The 22903-nt window shown below is 45.8% G+C and overlaps 4 protein-coding genes across 7 annotated transcripts; 2 read left to right on the top strand and 2 right to left on the bottom strand.

Annotated features, from left to right (window-relative positions):
• hnrnpca (heterogeneous nuclear ribonucleoprotein C a) lies at positions 1-8033 on the bottom strand. Of its 3 annotated transcripts, none has more exons than XM_088397197.1 (9): positions 7875-8033; positions 4475-4583; positions 2811-3097; positions 2372-2444; positions 2219-2269; positions 1911-2140; positions 1551-1664; positions 760-959; positions 1-484 (listed from the first exon to the last, which is right to left on the bottom strand). In XM_088397197.1, exons 2-9 carry the CDS (start codon positions 4477-4479, stop codon positions 389-391), a joined length of 1056 nt encoding a protein of 351 aa, XP_088253323.1. In that variant the 5' UTR covers positions 4480-4583; positions 7875-8033; the 3' UTR covers positions 1-388. The 3 variants fall into 3 exon arrangements, with proteins under 3 accessions (XP_088253323.1, XP_088253324.1, XP_088253325.1); XM_088397198.1 differs by having other exon boundaries at positions 2811-3076; XM_088397199.1 differs by lacking the exon at positions 4475-4583 and having other exon boundaries at positions 2811-3076; positions 7875-8028.
• Positions 7873-22836, bottom strand: parp2 (poly (ADP-ribose) polymerase 2). 2 transcript variants are annotated; one of them, XM_088397189.1, is made up of 18 exons: positions 22643-22836; positions 21697-21909; positions 21463-21636; positions 21226-21293; positions 21076-21126; positions 20891-20987; positions 20724-20799; positions 20551-20653; positions 20325-20478; positions 20093-20231; positions 19758-19821; positions 19540-19677; positions 19332-19459; positions 19156-19255; positions 18844-18942; positions 18645-18769; positions 18202-18380; positions 7873-9362 (listed from the first exon to the last, which is right to left on the bottom strand). In XM_088397189.1, the coding sequence occupies exons 1-17, from the start codon at positions 22710-22712 to the stop codon at positions 18215-18217; spliced, it is 1965 nt and encodes a 654-aa protein (XP_088253315.1). In that variant the 5' UTR covers positions 22713-22836; the 3' UTR covers positions 7873-9362; positions 18202-18214. The 2 variants fall into 2 exon arrangements, with proteins under 2 accessions (XP_088253315.1, XP_088253316.1); XM_088397190.1 differs by lacking the exon at positions 7873-9362 and adding an exon at positions 15728-16843.
• On the top strand, positions 9969-15280 carry LOC148387578 (uncharacterized). The gene is made up of 9 exons (XM_088397195.1): positions 9969-10094; positions 11879-12552; positions 12676-12837; positions 12908-13015; positions 13132-13201; positions 13285-13372; positions 14105-14172; positions 14247-14357; positions 14528-15280. Exons 2-9 carry the CDS (start codon positions 11977-11979, stop codon positions 14614-14616), a joined length of 1272 nt encoding a protein of 423 aa, XP_088253321.1. The 5' UTR covers positions 9969-10094; positions 11879-11976; the 3' UTR covers positions 14617-15280.
• LOC148387577 (protein lifeguard 1) lies at positions 15443-18036 on the top strand. The gene is made up of 6 exons (XM_088397201.1): positions 15443-15497; positions 16281-16566; positions 16662-16862; positions 17150-17278; positions 17352-17495; positions 17698-18036. The coding sequence occupies exons 2-6, from the start codon at positions 16282-16284 to the stop codon at positions 17830-17832; spliced, it is 894 nt and encodes a 297-aa protein (XP_088253327.1). The 5' UTR covers positions 15443-15497; position 16281; the 3' UTR covers positions 17833-18036.
• Positions 22837-22903: the final 67 nt, after the last annotated feature.

Raw genomic sequence — 22903 nt, 5'->3', positions numbered from 1 at the left:
TGGCATTTTAATATTTTATTGCAATTTATTCCTTTACAGTAAAACAGAAGTTGAATAGTATTTTTAAAAAAAACGGACACGCAAGGGGGTGAAAGCCACCGACAGACAGACGAGGGAAGCCAACAAACGAGTCTAGGAGAGCTAAAAGGAAAACACCACGAACGCGCAAATATGTAGGCGATTGCAACGTGCTAAAAGAGGCTACACAGCAAGTCACAAATGAACACAACAACTGCGTGTGCGCTTGCACGCCATGCTCCTTTACGTGCATGTCAGCTTTTTTTAAATCGTTGTTGTCAAAAGATAAAACTGAAGTCCGGGTTCCTACTATTAGCGTTCCACCGCAGCGAGGTGCGGCGCGGTTGGTGGGGTGGGGCAGCTCGGCGGCCTACGAGTCGTCTTCGCCATTGATGCTGTCGCCGTCGTCATCCCCTTCTACGTGCTCGCCTTCTTCCTCTTCCTCCTCCTGCTCTTGGCTCTTCACCTGCGTGAGAGAAATTGTCACAATAACACAACTGCCATTGAAGATCTAACACAGCAGACGGCTGCAAATAAATTGACATTTGAACGAAACGAACGACTTTTCCAAAGTAAAAGCAGAGAAAACATTTGCTCTCATGAAGGACTCTCGAAAAGGCAAGATTTAAAACTGAAATTAGCACAATGTTAATTTACACCGGGGCTCCGAGCAACTAATAACCAAAATAGCTGTCCATTATTTTGATGATCTATTCATTTTTTTGTAGGTTTCGGTCATACCTCCTCCTCTTCCTCCAGGAGGTCCGTCTCTTCTTCATCCTCCTCATCCTCCTCCTCCTCCTCGTCTTCCTCCTCCTCTTCCTCGTCAGTGTCGTTCAGCTCCTGGCTGTCCCGCTCCCGCTTCAGGGCCTCGTCTTTCTTGCTGCCTGGGTGAGGAGGAGAGGTCACCTCGCCTGGCTCGGGCTTAATGCCTTTGGACTCTGCCGGAACGCAAACGTGACAAAATTAGCTTCCCAGATGTCTGCTATGCCAGCTTTTAATTTTCAAGTGTTTGAAAAATGATACTTTCCTGGCCGGGCAAGGCTTGTTGATATTCTGAGAGGGTCGACTAATAATAGACACGCCTACCAAATTTCACTTTGCAAGGTGTAAACTGGCTTTTGAGATTTCAAGACATGGTGGTGGTTGATAGCCCACCAAATTTTGCCCATACGCAACGACAAAAAATAAATAACTAAATAAATAAAACTTCACTCGGTCGAAAAATTGGACGGCATTCCCATCAGGTGTAGCTCGAGGCATTTGCGGCTCGATTCAGGATAGACATGCCTATCAAATTATACACCGCCGAGTAAACATGGCTTTATACTTTTGCTTTTGGTGTTTTATGCTCCACCCACGCGCAAAACCGTAAACTAATTACGAGCAATTGAACCTCTCAAAGATCCGCATTGCAGGCAATTTACACTCACCGATTTTGTCTTTCGGTTGACTGTTAATTGCAATGTGCGCCAGCTAACAAAATGGCAGATTTCTCGGCTCTCGTCGCCACCGTACGTTAGTTCTCCTACCTGACTTCTTGCTGTGGTCCTTCTCCATGCGCTCCAGGCTTTCCAGGAGGTCGTCCACTTTGCTCTTAATTTGAGTCAACTCGCGTTTGATGGTCTGCAGCTCGTCGACTTTCACTATGAAGAAATAGAGAAAAGTTTTTTTTACGAGGTTTGTGATGCACAGTGTGAACTCCTGCTCATGTTGGTTCATCATTTGCCAATCTTTTGGCAAATTTTGGAGTTTGACGTGCGCTACCGCAACAGCGTGCGCGTATCCTCCAGGGTTGCGGGTGTGCCGGGAGCTAAATTCCAAATATGGTCCATGTAAAATGCAGCTGGGTCTGGTATGTATGTATGTAAACGGGGCTTAAGTGCACTCACTACTTCTAGACGAGTAAGCCCTCTGGCTGCTCTTGGAGGACGAAGAGAAGCTGCTCTTGGTGCGCCGGCTGCTTCCTCCCCCTCCGCAACCTCCTCCTCCGCCGCCTCCTCCTCCACCACCACCACCGCCGCCGCCGCCACTGAGGCTGACCCGCGGGCGCTTGGACGGGATGACGGCGCGGGAGAGCGGCGGAGGTGGGGCGGGCACACGGGACGGGTACGAGTACATTCTGCGTTGCCAAAGGAAAAAGGCATGAGGCCGCTTTGCGCTAGAGTCGTTTCCAGAGTGAAGGTGACGGCGGGCTCACCTGTCGTAGTAATCTCTCTGGAAATCATAGTCCAGTTCAAAGGAGGAACTGCTGCATGGGAGAAAAGGAAAAACACCATTGAAGCTTGCCTTGGAACGTTGGCTAAAATTCTGAATGGTGTTTGAGTACTAAGAGGATAGTGGCTGTACTTACCTGTACATGTCTCCAGCTGAACGTTTGGTGGTTTTGGAACGATGCGGTTTGGGCTCCCCGGCAAGGTTAATGTCTGAGGGGAAAAATAGATTCAAAGAAAGACTCAAGGCACCCGGCTGGCTGCATAGTCCCAGTTACTTGAAGTGCCATGAAGATGGTTGCAATTTACACTTTACCATTTTTGCAAATCTCTCACGAGGCAGTCTCTATTTTTGTCAACTGTTCATTATTTGGCTTAGTACGGCTCGAGCGACCGACTCAAAGGCACATTTGAATAACTTTGCGAGTTTCCCAAATGAACAAAACTGCCATGGTGCGATTCAAAGTGCGCCAAGAACAGAGTGCTGGTGTGCGTAGTAATGTGAGACTCTGAACACCACGCTGTTCAAAAAAGCGCACTCCATTTGCCTATTATCAAAAAGGTGGGGGTCTTTCTTACCGAGCACTTGGCCGACAATCATCCGGCCATCCTCGCCGGCGACGGCAGAGCGGGCGTTGCGCTCATTGGCGTACTGCACAAAAGCGTAGCCCTTGTGCACGGAGCAGCCCACAATCTTGCCGTACTTGGCGAAGATGGCCTCCACGTCGGCCTTGGTCACCAGCAGGGTGTTGAGGTTGCCGATGAACACACGCGAGTTGAGCGAGCGCGGATCTGTCTTGTTTGTCACGTTGCTGGCGGCCATCAGGCTGGCGGCGGTCGAACGGCTGCCGGGGTCAGTAGGGGACATACACACAAACAAACAACACACGGACGTTTAGCCAATGGGTGACGCGCGAGAAGCTTCGACGTCTTCCACGAAGAGCTGGAAGGGTCTGTAGAACAGGGCCGTTACTTGGGGCGCGGATCTTCACCGAGGAACTCGTGTTGTCAGGGCTGCGCGCGATTCGGTTAAACCTACCAAAGTGGTTCCCGATTCAGGATTCCCCTGAAACTTTCAGAGAGTTGAATTAAATTTGGGATTCAATCTCCTGTCGTCAACTACGCAGTTTTGGACATTTTCCTCAAAAGGCACAGTGGCTAATGTTAAAGTCGACGACACCCTGTTTGTCTTTTCATACAAGAAATTCTTGGCTTTGGAAATCACTGACCATTTTGTGCTAGTGAGAAGTGCAATAGGAAAAAAGAGCCACAAGTAAGCGGCAACCTGCAAGCAAGAGTTCATTATCATCATGTGACCATGTGTCCATATTAGACATTCAGATCATTTAAAACAAAAGCTGACCAAAAAGCAGATGGAACACGGGTGTCCGCACCAATGCTACTTCTACTAAGAAGCACCTTGTCCAAGCCAACTAGAGAGGACAACCTAAGCACCTCACTTGGTCATTTGACATTCATCACATCGCCAGCAAACTCAAATTGGGGCTCCATCATGTTCATATTGTGCAAACATGGTGCAGGATCTGCTCCAATTGCCGCCTGTGCTCAACTTAACAACACAACAAACCTCACTTAAAAAGTAAATGGGTGAGTTTATTCCCCCATGTGATACAGCGGACCCTAATTATTCATATAAAATTCCTCATTGACGCCGTCTCATACAAAGCATGCAGTTTAATATAGTAGTCATCTGAAAATTACCACAACAACAAAAAGTCATTTGAGATAATACCTTCAAAAGACATGGATGACAACAGTGTATTTAGATAGAGCTTGTTTTTTTCGTACCAATAATGTTCGATTCAAAAGGTGCCTCAAAATGGATGCTAGTTGAATAGATATGCAAATGAAGGCTCGCCACCCATTAACAGCCCTTGGCAGACACCGGACGTTGCGGGCCAACTTTGGAGGAAAAATAAAATAATCTCGTCTGTTCCTCTGCAAATTGTGATGGAGTAACAAGATGGTGTTGGACTGCAATAATGTAACAGATTACGTCCAAGCGGTTTATGCCGCATCGATACGATGTCGTGACGATTGTGTGACGAGCGTTTTGTGGCACGGGAATGCGAGACCCCCACCAGAGTTGAACAATTAAGCACCCCCCACAGAGCAAACATGAAACGGCAGTGACATCAACAGTGACTGCCTCCTGAGAGGATGCGGGGGTGCGTGTGTGTGTGTGTGGGGAGGGGGGGTTGTTTAGGTTGGTCGTGACTCACTCCATAGCGTCTGTGTGCAGGGCAGTCGTCTGTTGTGTCTGACACTGTGGGCTGGGGCTGACTTTGGCCTGGGGTCTCGAACCTTCACCTTTTGGCCTGAGATTTTTAACTGAGGCGAAAGAAAACAACAACCACATACACCTGAGTCATGCTAAGCAGGGGTTACGGCGCAGCAAGTCTTCTTACCTGTGTGCAGTGCAGATAGGTGGCGAGTGTCAACAAAAACAAGCCACCTCGGTCGGCTAGCTACCATTTCCAAAACTAAGACATGCATGCAGAACATTTTCTATAACGTGACGGCTGCGCGACGACTGACTTTGAGTACCACTCCCAATTTCACAGAGATAAAAGGAACCATTTGGAGAAAGCTGCAGGCACATTGGCCTTTTGTTTCGGTTCTGCTCTCCACTGGGTGTCATTTCTTTTGGTGCGAGTTTTTTTTTTTACATTTCATTCTTAATGACTGTCGAGCACGGTTCACACGGTTGTGTTTGAAGATCTCAATGGAAATCACCTGATGGCCATATCTGCTTGTTCAAAAACAAAGCATTCTTTTCCCCTCATTTTCCTTAAGGGCGTCCTCCTGCAGCAAATTAGCATTGCCTGCCATTGACGGTTAATTTGTGCACGCGCAAGGAATTAGGAAAGCATGAAAAATGCATTTTGGTGTTTTACAGTTTGCATAATTTTGCTTTTTGGTTGTCCTTGCTTCAGATCGGGATTGCCCGGCCTTGCTGAAGGTCCGACCTTGACTGCGTTGCATCTCATCTTCAGCTTATTTGCTTCTGCCTAAAAAAAGTTTAACATTCTTCTTAATTTTCCATCAGGTTTTTTCCCTATTGAATTTTCCATTTTCTATCGTTCGGGCACGTTATGCAGAAGTCTGTCCTTTTAGTTGCAATTTAGGAGGGGAGGGGTCTTTTTCAAAAGCCAAAGCAAGTTCATGACATTTGCTGCTTTGAGCGTACTTGGAAATTACTCGAAGGATCGCATTGAGTTCCTTCAAAACATGTCAGTAAACACGTTTCATCGGCCTCATGAAATGAACTCAAGCATGCCATTATTATTGTACCAAAGGTTGCGTTTTGCCGGAAGCAAGCGGCTAAAAAGTGGCGAAGGTGTGAACGAGCAAGTTGACTGAGGCTCACCCGACACGTTTTTCAACATGCATTAAAATAACTTCCTCCTTCATGTACGTCAATGAGCACAGGAATGCTTAAAGGAATTATTGCAAAACAACGATGAGAAAGGAAACTCACAAATCTGGTTACTACGACTAGAATTACTGCTGTCAGGTTTGATGCTAGGATGGTCCTGGGTGGATGATTGTGGCATGGCAGATATGCTTGGCATCAGGTGCTGCCAAGTCCAAGCTTAGCGTTGAAAACATGGAAATGGATCTAAGTGGTTCATAGTAATGAAATCGTTTAGCACAATGATCAAGGCATCTACTGTTGCTGCAGATCAACTATTTTGAATGTTTTTTTTAAATATATCTCTGCTGGGGGAAAAAAAAAACTTCTATTTCTAACGAGAACAAAAAGTCATAATAAACACGTCACTTGTCTTTTGTGGGGATTTGCATGCATGAAAATCAATTGTGCTTGCTGACATTTGTGATTTCTAATGTGTTTGTAAAAGTGGAGTATCAGAATAGCATCTTGTATTTATATTTTTTGGCTGCTGCCTACGTTTTCAAATACGATTGAAATGTCACCGTCACCCTTTAGAAATCCGCTTTGTGTTTAGAAATCGGTCTTGCGTGTGTGAAAATACAATTAGTGATGCAACCCTTCTCAATTTCAATTGTGCTCCAAGTGTTGCAGTTTTGTACAGTAACTAGTTCATTATTGTATCTTGACGTAAATTTCATGAGTCTGTCATCTCCCCCCCCCCCCCATTGCTGCTTCTGGACATCCCTAAAGGGCAAAACGTTTTGTTAGTTATACATTCTTCTGTCAGAAATTTCAAAGACAAATCAAACATTTTCTTTACAATCATATGTTCTATGCAACCCCACTAGTCTAAACATGTTAAATCTCATGACGGTAATATTGCATTTGTGGAATATGCGGAAAAATCCTGCCCTTAGTACCAATCTCAGAGGGCTGCCATTTGCCCTGTACTGAAAATGACATCACAGTGCTTGTAAGGGCTCAGCGTCATGGCTGTCCTGATTGCTGGGTTGGATTATATAAGAATCGTATTTCATATGTCAAGTGTTTTTCTCTGGTGCCAATTACAATGTCTACTATGCAAATAGTATTGCGAGATCTTTCACTGTAGTCCTTTTGTAGGTATTGTCACATCCATGTTGCTTTCTTTCCCCTTTCACAATCTCTATGTACAAAGTACAATTTTGACACAAAATAAAACTTGAACTGTGTGTGTGTGTATCAGATTTTTGACTGCTTACATTTTTATTTTTTATGTCACCATGAATGTGATTTTCAGTTTCATCTCCCTGCTGCAGCTCATTGGGACCACTACAGAGGCAAATTAGAAGGGATGTGAGGTTTTCTTTACTTTCAAAATATAAACCACCATCATACTCTTTCAGTGAAACAGGCTTTTAATTAAGCAACAAATCTGGGGTCACGTGTAGTCCAGATAAAATTGGAAGGAAAAAAAATGTCCCCTTGTCCTCAAAATGGCCCCCGTCCTCAAAATGGCCCCCCGTCATCCTCATCATCACCACGGGAGGGAAAAAAACACTTTCCAAAAATAAAAATTAAAAATTACCGACTGTTCAGTCTGAGCCAGAAAAGCAAAACTAGTTTTAAAAAATGAACGACACTACATGAGCAAACACGCCCCGATAGCGCCACCGTCAGGCTTCAAAGTGAATCAAATGCTCCCCTTGCGCTTAACCTAGCCGTGGCTAGGCTTAAAGGCTAGCGTGGCTAATATTAGCCTGGGTGCTAAAAAAGGCGAAGTAAACATGTCAATATCCACCCAAAAAATTGCAAAACCAGCAAAAGTCTGCGTCGTGTGGTCGATAATCAGGGAGGGGAGTTAAAACTAGCAAACCAGACGAGCTAACTAAGGCTAGTTTAGCCATGTGTGCGTGAGTGAAGGGAGGGAAGGTAATGGAAGGGAGGGTCGTCGTCGCCTAAAAATCGTGCCAAAAACACATCAGTCCAGTCAAATTGTAGGTTTCCTCAACAACCGCCACAAAAATCAACCTAGGCCAACTTGCAAAACTGGAAGAAACTGCAGCTAGGGTGCCTCCAAAGGTGTTTTTTGTCGTTCAAATCACAACCTTTTTTTAATGTGGGGAGCAGCAGGAGGAGGATGGCGACTAGCTCGGCAAAATCGAAAAAGCATCGCGGGAAAAAAAATCCAAAAAGAAAAGAAAAAGGAAGGAAAAATGAAAAATAGCTGGGAACAAAATACTCACCGCGACCCTTTACGAGCACAAAATGCCTTGCTTTTCGGTAAAATCGCTCAAATTTTGTGATATTTAGGTCGTCCTTTAGGCGAGCGCAGGCTTCTTTAGTGAAGCCTCCGGTGAGCAGCGAGCGAGGCAGCTAGCTTTCGTCTTCAGCTAACGTCAAGGCTAATGGCGCATTAGGGGGGCGCTGCTTTTGCTGCACGGCGCGATGCGAGCGAGCGGGAGGGGGGCGGGTACTTTTCTCCGCGTGGTGAAAAAGGGCCCGCTCGTTCCTGGTGTGACGCCGGTGTGCCTCGTACTTAGAACCGCGCTCACTTGTTGTCGAATAAGCAGATCCTTTTATTTTCCCAGGAGATACAGTCAAAACAAATCACACACCCATAGAACGTTTGATTAAGTAATCCCCGACTCGTATCCTAGCACCAAATATAATATATCTTATCATCATCATTGTGGGACAGCAAGTCAACAACATCATCGTTGCTGAGTCTGCCAGCAGAGGGTGCTGTTGGACTATGTCAGTAGATTCGAAACGTATTCAAAACACAAAGCAAGTAATAATGAGTAAACATAACATGGGGACTAATACACGAATTCCAATATTTTTCCCCAAACCTAAATATACATAAGTAGCGGTTGAATGGTTTACACTCCAACCCAATTGTCTGTGCAAAAACTTTCTTAAAAACCCAGCTGGTCTTGAAAAATGGAGATAAACTACTGACCATAATAAACCTCCAATACTGATTTAGCTCCCCCTAAAATGTACTCACGGGCATATATTCTTTATCTACTGCAAAAACTATTACTGTTACTGAAGAAATTGTGACCACTGTGTTATACTGCCACCAGGTGGCCAAGGCGCGCACACCCGAAGGAGCGGCACCACGTCGGTTAAATGAAAAGATGTGGCCAAAACTATTTCATACTTTACATCCCATTAAATTATGTCACAACTGTATGTTTTTACATAAGTGTTATAGAGCGCCATTGTCGTAAAGTTTGACATCTGACAGACAATAAGAATGTTTGACTCACTTGAATCAAAATGAAACCATCATGTACTGTATTGCTTCATCGCAGATTTAATACATTGTAATAATAAAATCGAGTCGTTTCAAAGTCTTTTTTTTATTTGAAGCAATACCAGATTTTGACCACATGGCCTTCTCATCGATGATTAGTAAAATCACGCGAGTTGCATTCAGCTGAGATCCCAAAAAATGTTTATGTATCTTAATTTGATCTGACTCTTGTGCCAATTGTCCATCTGGTTCTGCAGCGTTTGTTTACGACTGTGCGTGCGAGTGTGTCTGCGTGCGCGTGCATGTGGCAGTGTGGTTTCCTGGGATTCTTCAATAAAAAGTCCGTCTTGCCTTTCCAGACGGTAACCAGATCTGTCCTTTGTGCACCTCCTCCGTCAGGCTCATTTCGGGAGCAGATGTTTCAAACGAGGGTCTTCATCTTCCCAAAATCGAGGTTATGATGACATCTCTAGGAAGAGAATTTGTGGCTTAATGCTTTTTAACAACAATCTAGATTGCAAGTAGCCTACAGACAATAACATCAGAGCCACCTGATTGGGTGTTTGGAGGTCATTGCCATTGATCTGAGAAAAAACAAAAATATCGGTTTGACTTCTAACAGCTGTTTCTAATATTTTGAAGCGATAGGAGGTTATCAAACTATAATAAGAAATAGCTTTCAAGTGTGATAACGCTTTGGTCTATCGGAGTACTGCATGCTCAGTGTACAAAGGCTTACAATAAAACATATCTAATATTCAATATTATTATTAATCATTTAAATCTTGTGCTTGATTTTTTGTTTTAATAATTATACTAATCATAATTCGCACATATTTCATAAACACATATCACAATATGTTGTCTTGTGATATATTAAAATTATTGTTATTATTATTATCATGTTTGTGCCTTACTAACTTATTTTTCACTGATACTCAAACCAGTACTATGATGAATGTATAAATGTTTTGTTTTTTTTTATGGGGGGGGGGGGCAAGATTGCAGCATGTGCGGGCGCGCACATGGAAGCGTTGCCTCCAGCATGCGCACGCACCCTGACAGTCATCTCGGACCCGAGCAGAGTGGAGACGTCAAAGACGCAGTCAGGAGTATTCTGGCTGCAACTCATTTGCAACTCGCTCTAACAGACCTCGACCTCACAAGGATCGGTGACAAGCGGATGTTGCGTTACGTGCCTGTGAGTACATTTATTCGACTTTTCTCCCACATTTTTAAGAGGTCATTTCGTGTCTCTAGCAAGGAATCTAACTGTGTTACACCATAATTATTCAGTGACAAACAATGCTAGATATTTATATGTGTTAGAAATAAGGATTCATGTAAACTGTACAATTTTGCAACGTTTTTTTGCCGATGCCAAGGCTGTCCGACAAATTGTCTGTGATCGTTGACGATGGTGATTTACTGAATATCTATGATCTTTGGCTGCTGATTGTAGCTCGTAGCTGTTGACAGTTGGTGGAAGTTAGTGGAGGGGCGGCGATCACAGGACAATAAAAATCCATTTGTCGCTCCAGCTCTTCCCCTCCGAACTTCTGTCCCAACAACCAGCAACCCTAAACCACTAACCCTAACTGTAATGTTACCCTTACCCTCAACCTTATCATCCATCCTTGACCTTCTGACCCTAACCCCCAGTTGCCCTAACCCTGAACGTGTACTAAAGCACAACCTGGTAGGTCTCTCAAGACGTTACTTTGAAAACAGGGGCCCCAAGCTTCAGAAGCAAAAAGTGCCGGACTGCGGCCAACTATCGGCGCGAATGCGGACGCACGAGGGGGTGGGGGGGGCTCGTTGGTGTCGTTAAAAAACCCAGCAACGGGTTGGGAAAACAGTGACGTCATTCACGTGTGATCTGGGACTGGGCCATAAGAAGGATGGATGCGCTCGTGTCTGTGGATGGGTTCCCGCTGACATTTTTCACTCGCCATCTGGACCAGGAGGCGAGAGCGTTTGTAAATCAAGCGCACACATTAGCTGCTTTTGAATGGCCACAGCTGTATTTAGCTAAACTCAGCCAGCGCGACACCACATGAGACCGACCGACCAAGCGGGTTGCCATTTCCACGTAGCGTGTGCTGGTTGACGGAGGGCTTTGCGGGAAAACTTTTTTAGTTTTACCGTAACACTCTTCTTTATGGAACACAGCCCAGAATGTTTTTTCTTCATGCTTGGACTCCTTTGCACGGGGGTCTGCTTGGTAAAGTCTCTCAGTATGATAACAGTTAGGACTCAGCCGAAGCTAAACCCTTCATGAAGCCAATGCATCCTAACCCTGAACACGTTTACCAACCCCAAATTGAAGAATCCAAACTAATCTTAACCTCAAACGCTACCTATCATTCATCCCAGCCCAGCCCGAAGCAAAAACAAACACAAAGCTAACTTAGCTAACTTTAGGCTTAGCAAATGCCAATCACTTTGTCCTCTCTAACACTAACCACTCTTTTACTCCTGCCCTATCACTTACACTACCTACTACCCTGATCCCAAACTGTGAATCCCGAAGTTCATCCATTTCCACGGACACAATTTAAATCTCTCTAATTAGTATTGGCTCACGGTTCCCACGCCTCCGTGTTACAGGAAGGACCATAAAAGCAGACTATAACAGTAAACCAAGGGCATGAAGCATACACTTAGGAGCCAGGCTGGTCCTTCAGAAGTCCACTTACTCATCGTCTGAGTCGCATCCGCATTAAAGAACCCGGCCGGGTCGTACCCATGACTCATTACCTGCTGTAAATGACATCATCGACACGAGTGAAGCCATAAGCCATGGTTTGTCATCTTTCCCAACTAACAAACCAGTGGACCAGGTTTCACTCATTTTCTCAAAAGTGTCTTTTTTTAAACACGGACACAGTCGTACTTAAATCATTGGCGTGAAAGCTAAGATTCCTGATCAAAGGGACTTTTCCTGGATCCCCAAATCATGCTCAGTCTTGTTTCCCCACACAGCACACGAAATAGGTCTGACTGCGAAGACTCCGCTTGTTGAAAATGTGACACCCGAGAGGTGTTCAGGACAGCTCGACGGCATCATATCGACGCCCGAGATGTGGCCCCCGGACTTTGGACCCATGGACCTTGGACCCCTGGACTCCCGGATGACTCTTCCTGGTTTCTTTCGAGACGGGGAGGACCACCAGGGAACACTGTATTCCGGGATCCAGTCATCGGGTGGTGTCGGGTTTTGCTGCGCGCCTAGGACTTCCGTGGCCTCTCTGGATCTCACCTGCGGGTGGAAACCTGACAGCACCAAGAAGGGATTCTGCACAAGTCCTAAAATCTCTAAGGGATTCTGTAATAGTTCCCACACTACCCTTCCCGTATGCCACGATCTTCCCGGGTGGACCGCATCTCAAAAACTAGCGGAGGATGTAAAACAAGAGCCCGCAAAGAACACCACGGTACGTGACCGGCGGTGTCTTTGGACCGACTGCAGCGCTACCTGCAGGAGTCAGGAGGAACTTGCGAGGCACATCGAAAAGGTGCACGTGGACCAGCGTAAGGGCGAGGAGTTTGCCTGCTTCTGGGACGACTGCATCCGCCGCCGAAAGCCCTTCAATGCACGGTACAAGCTGCTCATCCATATGAGGGTGCACTCTGGGGAGAAGCCCAACAAGTGCATGGTAAGTTGCTAAGATAAAGACACCACAGACTTGGGGGCAAATGTCCTTGTTGGCTGAAGACAAAAGCAGAGGACAAGATGGCATAATGAGGACAGCTCAATGGATGTCGCCATTTTTTTGCAGTTTGAAGGCTGCTCCAAGGCATTTTCTCGCCTAGAGAACCTGAAGATCCATCTGCGGAGCCACACAGGGGAGAAGCCGTACATCTGCCAGCACCTTGGCTGCTCCAAGGCCTTCAGCAACTCAAGCGATCGCGCCAAGCACCAAAGAACACACCTTGACACGGTCGGTCAAGTCTCGAAGCCCCGCACCTTCATACAAATCCTGTTTGTTTCTAATCTTATTTTTCTCACAGAAGCCGTACGCCTGTCAAATCCCGGGGTGCGCCAAGCGGTACACCGACCCGAGCTCTCTGCGGAAACACGCCAAGACTCATTCGGCCAAAGGTGTGCGGGAAGCCCAGGTACGACGGTGGAATATGTATAGGAAGCTTGATTTCCAAGTGTTTGCCAGATTAATGAATATGCACGGTGTCATCAAGTCTGACTCTTGAATTATTAAGATCCGTCATTGCCACAGGTTCAAATTGACTCTGTAGCGGAATCAGCTCAAACCGGCTCAGCTCTTCCAGGCTTCAACAACTTTCCAGGTATACCAATCTGTACACAAGCTATCAAACATTTTTTGTTTTTCAACTAAACCCTTGAGGGGTACTAATCGTGTCTTCTTCAGGTTCTTACACAAACGGAGGGAGCTCAGACTCTGTGGTGCCCCCCCGGGTGGATGTCCACCATTACTGCACGGAGGAAAGCTTCCAAGGGTCAGTCAAAAAGTTGACTTTTTGCTGTTTACTTGAACTCGGAGTTCCCTGACATCTGGGCTGCTCCACTCTGGAAATTCTACTGCTGTTGTGTCAGTTTACTTCCAAGTAAAACCTTCAAGTCTTCTCTTTATCAAGCCAACTGGACTTGAGATGGTTTGGACACACAAAGCGAGTAAGAAGGTTTTGTCCAATCAGATGTAGGCAAAGCTGGCCGGCCAGCACAAGGCTGATTTATGAAGCATCCAGCAAGAAGGCCTCCCCCCCCCCATCCCCCCACCTCGAGGGACCCACAAGAAGGAACGCTCCATCGTCCACCCAAACCCCCTTTACGACCCCCCCAGCTGCATATCATCCCTACAGTTGCTTTTCTTTTTGCGCTTGGCAGCCTTCGGTTTCCATGTTGAGTCAGAGTGTTTGTGCTCAGTCAGCACATTCCTGGATACACCCCCCTCAAACTAAGGTGGAAATCATGTTTTTCCACTGCGTGAGATCTTTTTTAACCTTTAGAAGTCTTGCAGGATCAATGTTTGTTTGGACTTATTGTCTGAATTTTGCTGAGTCAGATATGGCAATAGTACCTGCCTAGGAGCTGCTAGTAATAATGGACACCTATGTGCACACGTATGCTACTTTCCAACAACCAGCCATTTGGTTCAAAGCGACCATTTTGCCTTGAGTTGCAGCTCCTGGAAAGTGAGAAATTGAAAATGTGACACTTTTGATTGACAGGATGGAAGCGCTGTTTGTGAGGTCAGATGACGCTCGACTGCAGCAACAAGAACAACAACAACAACTAGGTAGTCATGGCAACCAGCTACCAAGCAAGATCACAAATGCAGCTTCACTCCAGTTTGACTCTACTTTGCTTTAGCGTTCCCCAGCGAACTCTTTGGGGAGAGGAGGCTGTTTCGGCCAATCGCCGACGAAGGTGTTGCCCAAGTGTCGGCGTATTTCCCGGAAGCCTCGACAGCGCCCCCTGCAGGTAGGAACAGAGTTCCATACGTAGGGTCTTTCATCAAACGCAAGCATTAATTAGCAGTTAATTCAGTGATTCTTGTCTGCACCACTAGAGGGAGCCCATACCACACTTTATCACTGGTTGAGAATAGCCGTGAATAAATAATATGTGGCTTTACCAAACATGTGGCGCAGGGTTCGATTTGATCCACGACCTGCACGACGACGACTTCCTGTTCCACACGGGAGATGTCGACCGGCGCCTTGGTCTCATGGACTCGTGACAACCAGAAAAACCAGGGAAAACAACAAAAAAACAAAAACAAAAGAAGATGTGCTTGGAGGTCCATTTTTGCCATATGTTCTGCATTTATTTACTCAACTGCAGAAGAAGAATGGCTCTCTTCAGTCCCCCCAAAAATCCAAGAGCTGTTTTCTTGTAAATGTTGCTATGGAAAAAAATTATCCTTTCTATGTCCATGAAGTTGCTGCAACATGCTATGTTTAAGTAGCAAATATGGATTTTGTGCTGAGATTTAAGATAACTCCAAACCTTGAATAACATCTATCCAGTTAATGGTTGTCATTTTAGTTCATGTTGCCATCTATTGTACATTTCTATCATTACACATATGGTCAACTTAATGAAGCAGTCATGAAGGAGGGGGAAAAAAGGTTGTTTTTATCCCCAAAAACATTTAATAATACTTTCCCCATGCAGTCAATGACAACCATACTGCTCTGAAATTGAATTGAAAGTCTTTTGGCTTTGACTTTGGGACTCAAGAAGCTCCTTCTTTTTGATTACGCAGAGCTCCCAATTTGCACACTTGGTTCTTTTTGTATTTCACAAATTGTTTCATCACGTCTTGCGGCAAGATATGTCTCCATCTTGCCTCACTTCCATAACGTCAAATACTACATTTTAACTTGGATGTTTACATTAAATTTTCAAAACCATCTTGTATATTTTAATAAATTACATTTATACATATATATCAGGGTCAATGTGTTACAGTTTGTGCAAATGTATAATAATATTGGTTGCCGTATAAAAAAGCAGCAGTTGCTTTTTTTGGGGGGTTGAACTTCCCCTATAAAAGCGTCAGCAAGTGGTCTCACACCTGAAGGGTTGTCAGTCGCACACAAGCAGCCAACAAAAAAGGTAAGAGACACGCTTTCTCACTACCGACAATTTCATCAAATGAAAGAAAATTTTGGAAAATTCTATTAGTTTATTGAATTAATTTGAGGTGTTTTTTTATTTTGTATAATTAAAATAAATATTGAGACAGTAAAAAACACTATATATATATATATATATATATATATATATATATATATATATATATATATATATATATATATATATATATATATATATATATATATATATATATATATATTATTATTAGCGCTTTTGTCTATGGTCTAAATAAGAAAGATGACGAACTATATTTGTGTGCTCTGAATAATTTGTTCATGAATTTCCCTGTGATTAATATACTCCTTCTAATCAAATCATTTTTAACACGACAAGAGAATTAATGTTGTTCTGCACCAAAATTCATCTTTGCTTTTGATCATTCCACCCTGTTTCGCTATTGGACTTGTTCCACATGCTTCTGCCGATTAAATCTTCCAAATACTCATTCTAATCTTAACGATGAGATACAATCAAAACCCTTATTGACTAAAATCCAAAGTGGCAATTTTGCAACTGTTTGACCAACGGATATTTGCACACAAACGGTGGCGCAAATCAAATACTGTGCTTCAAGTCTCCCCTGCCTGTTAAATTTCAATAGTTCAGTCAAATCCATTTCATTTCACTTTTTCAAAATGTCCGCACACGGTGATTTGTGTGCTTTTAAAATCCTCTCCATTTATTTGTACAATAAACAATGCCATGAAAGGAACGATTTTTGGCTCAATTTTTCATCACTAGAATGTCAGATCAAGGCGAGACGACGTTGGAGCCCTCGGGTTTCGACGTGCCCGCTCAAGCATCGCCTCCACCGTACGAAGAACCGACGCAGCAAGAGCCACCGCCCTACTCGCAAGACTTATTAGAAGACGACGAACCCAACGGTGAAACTGCGGGATGCGACGTGACAGAGGGCGACCACCAGTCCTGCGTGGATACTAAAGAGGAGACTCAGCCGGAGGACGTCCCGCTGGCCGAGACGTCAGCTTTCGATGACAAGACGGTCAGGAGAGCGTTTGTTCGCAAGGTTGGTGATGGCTCAAATATCAATTTTGACAAAGTGCCTGATTGAATGTGAGTGAACCAACGGGTGTGCCTCGCCCGCCTGTCCGCCCGCCGTAGGTGTTTAGCATCCTGACCCTGCAGCTGGTGTTCACGTTCAGCGTGGTGAGTCTATTCACCTTCTCCAGTGTGGTGAAGAAGGCGGTGCAGGCCAGCATTTGGGTCTACGTCAGCTCCTTCATCATCTTCATTGTGGTCGCTAGTGCCCTCAACTGCGCCAAGACCCTCCGGCGCAAACACCCCTGGAACATCATCGGCCTGGTAAGTGAGCCTAATTGCTAGTGCTACTGAGTGCTATTGTGTTTCTCAGGGATCAACTGTGGAGCCCGTTATTTCTTTATTTTTTTGTTGTTGCCTTTTTCAATCCCACGAGTAGCCACGTTAGCTGGACATTTTGCACTGGCAACCTGAAGGGTTCTGCTCTTGGGCAGGGTTAGGGTTTTAAGCCTAGGTTCAGGTTTTTAATGATGGTGTCAAGCCAGATTCAGGCTTTTGAGCCCAAATGCTTTTGTTGATTTTTTTTGCTTTGTTTTTAAACCCTTCCTTAGGTCATCGTGACGCTGAGCCTGTCATACGTGGTGGGCACCATGGCCTCCTACCACGACACCCGGGCCGTCATCATCACCATGGCGAGCACCTTGGTCATCTCCCTCAGCATCATCGCCTTCTCGGCGCAGGTCAGGTTTGATCCTGGACATGGCCGTTTCTAAGCACAGCTCATTCGTTCTGACGGGATTGATCACTCCACAGACACGCTACGATTTCTCCTGGTGCTACGGCTTACTGCTCATCATGATGGTGGACTTGTTGATGTTCGGCTTTTTCAGCACCTTCTACTACGCATACATCCCTCAGGTTTGCTACGGATCTTTGGGCGCCCTCCTGTACGCACTGGTAAGAACCATAACGACTCTCACAAAGAAAAAGAAAAATCGATATTTGCCGTCAGTGTATCGATTATAATCATTGCGACAGAGAGAACAATTTATTCCAATATGGACCCCACCCCTACTTTCAAACCACAGTTAGGCTGAGTCAGGTTTCAAAATGAAGTTTCAAGCGGGACCTACAAATGTACTTTGTCTTCCTAACTCAGTTCCTGATGGCCGACTGCCAGCTGATGATGGGCGCACTGAGCTACCGCCTGGACCCCGAGGAGTACATCAGCGCGGCTCTCATTATCTACCTGGACATCATGCTGATCTTCATCTACCTGATGGGGAAGCGCTAAAAGCCTCTCTCTCGCCTGCCCTTCTGCTTCTTTTCCTACTTCTCGACAGTCATTGTATTATTTCTCAACGCATCACAAGCAAACTTTCTGTGGCTCGGAATCATAACAGTCGAGATGTTCATCTTTCAAATGTCATCTTTGAGCTAACAGTACATTCAAGTGCAAGATTTTTGTGGCGGATAAAAACATCATTTACAACCATTACCACCTTTAATGTTTGACTACAGTAAATTAGATTTTGTATGCAGATTTTCACACTATCATCATTTGGACGATAACAATTGAATTGACTGCAACATTCCTTCATGTGAGGCACGTTAGTAATCGGTCCAATGTTTGAAAACAGCAGTCCCATAATGACATGTTCACCTGAGCGTGGTTGTTACCAGAGGCAGGCGTAGTTGAAGTGGACCCGCAGCAGGTAGCGCATCCGTGTCTGCGCCGGGTTGTACACGATGAACTCGTTGTACAGGAGAGAGTAAGCTCCGCCCTTAGACGCACTCTGCGTCGTCTTGACGCCGGGACCCATCGGAACGGTCACGCCGTTCCTGAGAAACGTCAAAGACAGAATGAGTACTTCTGCTTCTACTTCCATAATGACCCTGGGTCAATTTGACCCGTAAACATTCGTGCTGTCCTAAGAAATGGATGAAAAAAAATAGTAAATACCTTAGATCCATCATTGCTGTTGCTCTGGGTCAAATTGACCCCGTAAGTAAATGGACATTAAATGAGGACGAACATGCCCCGGTTCAGAACGACCCCAGGAACATCACTATTGTTCTCGTGGCAGAAACTTAACAACTACTTACAGAGAGACAAAATTCTGGGGGTCAGGCCCGGTCCGCCCGACGCCCTTGGTGCTGTGTTTGCCTGCCGGCAGGTTGTCGGCGGTGTAATCTGCGTCCAGCAGCTCGTTGCTGTCTCCCAGGGCGACCTGCACATACACACGTTAGCGACCGATCGCACATGGGGTGGGAAAGGAAACGGTGGTCAGCGCCAATCGGATACCTCGCACAGCAGCAGCAGTCCCACTTGGTTGTGGTTTCTGGCAAAACAGTAGTTGGCGCTCTTGGACGACATGTCGGCAAAGTAGATGCCTTTGCCAAACTGCAACAACAACAATGGCTGAAATGCGTGAACCACGACAATCAATGACACAAAGACATTCACAGTTTAGGATTGACTACTAGATTGTTCACCAACCAACAATCTCCTTAAATGATTTTTTTCATGTGCAGTGTCGTGTTACTGTTCTTTGGTTACCTCTGCCAAAGTCCCCAAAAAAATGAGGATTAGGTACAAAAGACAGATTTTTCCTACCATGTAACCTGTGACGGGAGCTTCGGGGGGAGCCACTCTAAGCCCCTGGCTGAGGATGCCCACCCAGTTGGAGAGACGGGACCCGTGCCACAGCAGCATCCTGGCAGGAGGTGGAAGAAACAAAATAAACACTTATGGTGCTATCCCTGATGCCACCAGCGGCTTGCCATCCAGACCTGTTGGGAATGTGCGACAGAAAGTGGCTGCCCTCGCCGTCGCGATCCACAGAGAAGATGTCCAGCACGCTCATGGTGTAGTCGCAGTGCGTTGAGGCGTGCGTGGACTGCAGGTACTTTTCGATCACCTTGGCACAGAAGAAAAAAGAAAGTCCAAAACACCAAGGACACGCTGGTGGAAAAGGCAACCTGTCTCAAAAAAGCCGACCTTGTATTCTTCGCCGAGTGGGTCCAGGGGGTGGAGCAGGCAATTGAGGGAGCGGTAGTGGCGGTCCAGAGGATGCTCGTCGTGGCCGTCACCGGCGCTCTCCACCATTTTCACCGCGATCTGGATGTCGCTGAGGGCCTGCACACGTGCATGGGAGGAAAAAAAGAAAAACATTTTAAAACCTCAAGAATGAAGCTCCTCTCCTTGAGTACAATTACCTCCAACAATTCAATCTTCTTCTTTAGCTCGTCTTCCGTCCGAATGAGAGGCGGCGTTTTTAGCCTTAGGGGAGACAAACGATATATTACACAAGAAATTAGAAGAAAATAAATACCAGCGAATAAATATCATCATCTTTGTAAATTGATGGCCTAAGTCATATTTGGACCCAAAAATGTTTTGTTGCCTCAAACGCCTCAACTAACATCAAATTACTCCCAAAATGAATTTCTGAATACAGTGAACATTCAGTTTTTCATGATAAAAAGACAAAAAAATAATAACTTGGGCCATCATTTACTATGTCACCAACATAAAGTTGCATTCTCCGCACCCAAAGTCATGTGGGATGCGAGTGTAGAACTGATTACAGGCCTCCAGCAGCTCACGGCTGCCGTCTTTCTTCTTCAGACACGCCTCGATCCTCTTGAGAGCCGTGTAGCCGGCGCTGATCTGCTCCACCGTCAGCTTGCCTGCAGTAGAACACGATTGAAGAGAACAAGCTTGGAAAGTGGGTGCAAATATAAGCAGCGGCAAGAGTGGAGATGTCGTTGTCTTGGACTGACCCAGGGGAGCCTTGCGCGTGTCAAACTTCATCTCCAGCACCACCTCCTCCATGGCTTTGATATCACAGATGAGCTCAAGCAGAGACTGGACCTTTGGGTCCAGCTCGGAGGCCTTCTTCGGCGCTTCGGCCACCGACGGGATGGGCTTCTCCTCCTGCGCGCAGGAATACAAAACAGTTTGTTAAGCATAAATCTACTTTGGAAAACAAAAAGGGGAAAAAAACACCTTTGTACTCGAGCTGTAGTCCATGTAGACCATGTCGTACTTTCCAGCCACCTTCTCGAAGCTCGTCCTGTGCTCCCAGTCGTTTTTGGTTTTGTCCAAGAACCTGAAGCCCGAGAATTCAAACAGTTGGAAAAATCCACCTTAGAAATGAGAGACGCTCGTGATGGTCTCACTTGTTCTTGAAGAGCGCTTTGGCCTTCAGCAGGTCTCCGCCACACGACGTCAGGCTGGACTGACCCACTTTGCCCACTGGGGGGGTATCAACAAGTGGGTTGAAAAAAACGTCTAAAAAAGAGAGAGAGAGCAAGCGTAACCTGCGCTGGCTGGCTCACTCACTCACCTCTGCCCCACCTCATCCACACGCTGAACACCTTGGTCACGTCATCCTCCAGCAGCTGGATCAGGTAATATTTGTTGTTGTTGAACTGAAGGTTGGTCTGCAGAAACACCGTGAAACAAAGCTCGCTGAAGGGCCCTTTCTCAAAGAGCGTAACTCCAACGAAGCCACCAAAGGAAGCAAGTTACTTGGTTCAGCATCACGTCGTAAACATCCGCTCCTTCGCTGTAAACGTGAGCCTGGCCCAAAGACACAAACGCAGCCAAACTTGAGCGGCTGGCTCACACCTAGCCCGACCCGATCCCTCGTCGGCCGGCGCTTTTGGGAGCAAGCGATACCTTGCCGAGCTTGGCTTTGCATTCCGCATCCACTGGAGCTTTTCCCTTCATCACCACCGTCTTGACAACTTTTTGCAGCGGAGGACGGAAAAGTCCGGAGGATGTGTCATAACGTTGCACACATTATTATACTTCATATCCAGCGTGAATCACTTTGTGTGCCACTGGGTGTCGGTTGCCCTTGTTATGTGTTTCTTTGGTTAGCGTTTGGTGTGCGAGTGTGCCAATCCAACACACCTTCACTCGGTGGAATCTCCTCTTTGAGTTTCTTGTCTGAGCCGCTTGCCTGTCTCGTGCTCTTGCCTCGTTTCCTCTTGCCTTTGGTCAACTGCTCCTCACCTTCCTCTGCTTCCTGTTTCACCTCCACTGGACCGTCGTTGGGAGCAATGTCCCCAGTGTCATCAGAACTGGCTGGAAACATTTTTGATTGGTGACTAATATAAAATAAATGGATGTCAAACACACGCTCACCTGCTTTTAGTGTCTGCAAGCGGATCTTCCTTTTGAACTTGGTGACGGAGTTGACTTGGACCATTTTCTTCAGGTCCACCTCGTAGAGCAACCCTGAACTCAAAGTCAGGGAGACGCGGGTTTGCCCAGAGGTCACGGCCGAGTCCAGCAGGGCACAGTCGGACGGAGAGTACGTCTCCCACTGACCTTCGTCGCCCTGCCACTGCCACATGACTGACACATAACACAACGACACCTTTGTTAGCCGGATAAGAAACCGCTTTTAGTCTCTTAATAACAATGCCAGACAGAGAAGAACTTCCATTTGCGTTTTCTTGATAACATAAACATTGTGGGTTCCGAAATGATTTAGCAAAGGTTAGGAACCATACGAGGAACTATTTTTTAAACTAACCAGTGAGGTTGATGAGGAACAATTTTAAGCCTCAACATGGCTTAGCCAGAAAATAACCCATTTGAATCCCCTCAAAAATATAACAAAAACCATTTTAGGTACCAACTGGCCAGGCAACCACTGCCTCTGTGCCGGTTTATGGACCTCTGGGATCAATAGTGTATTCCATCCATCCATCCATCCATCCATCCATCCATCCATCCATCCATCCATCCATCCATCCATCCATCCATCCATCCATCCATCCATCCATCCATCCATCCATCCATCCATCCATCCATCCATCCATCCATCCATCCATCCATCCATCCATCCATCCATCCATCCATCCATCCATCCATCCATCCATCCATCCATCCATCCATCCCCAATTTCTGCCATTTGGAGCGAGTGGCAGGACACTGTGTGGACAATAAACACGTTCAACACAACATTAAGAGCTCCACCGGCACACGCAGTCAAGATAACAGCAGATACTGATATAAAATATTCATAACAATCAAATGTAGACAGTCGTGAGTTTCGTTCTTGGCGCAGCAAGTGAGCGCTTACCTTTCTCAGATTGGCGTTCTTCATTTTCTGGAGCATTTCTGCTTCTGGAAGATCTCGTCGACCGCCTCATGACAGTTAATAAAATGGATATTTATTACAAACAATATTTGCGCAACGGAAACAAAACACGAATAGAAAAACGGGAGCGGGAAATTTTCCACTTCCTGGTCATTGGCCCGGAAGTACAGTTGAACCTTTTCCGGGTTGTTGGTCATTGAGTGGTGGTGGTGCGTTCAAGTACTCAAGTGATTTTGAAAACAT

Source organism: Syngnathus floridae, chromosome 14 (genome assembly GCF_059516105.1).
Source record: "Syngnathus floridae isolate MCC-2025c chromosome 14, RoL_Sflo_1.0, whole genome shotgun sequence".
Classification (NCBI taxonomy): domain Eukaryota; kingdom Metazoa; phylum Chordata; class Actinopteri; order Syngnathiformes; family Syngnathidae; genus Syngnathus; species Syngnathus floridae.
This window is presented reverse-complemented; position numbering and strand designations above follow the sequence as displayed.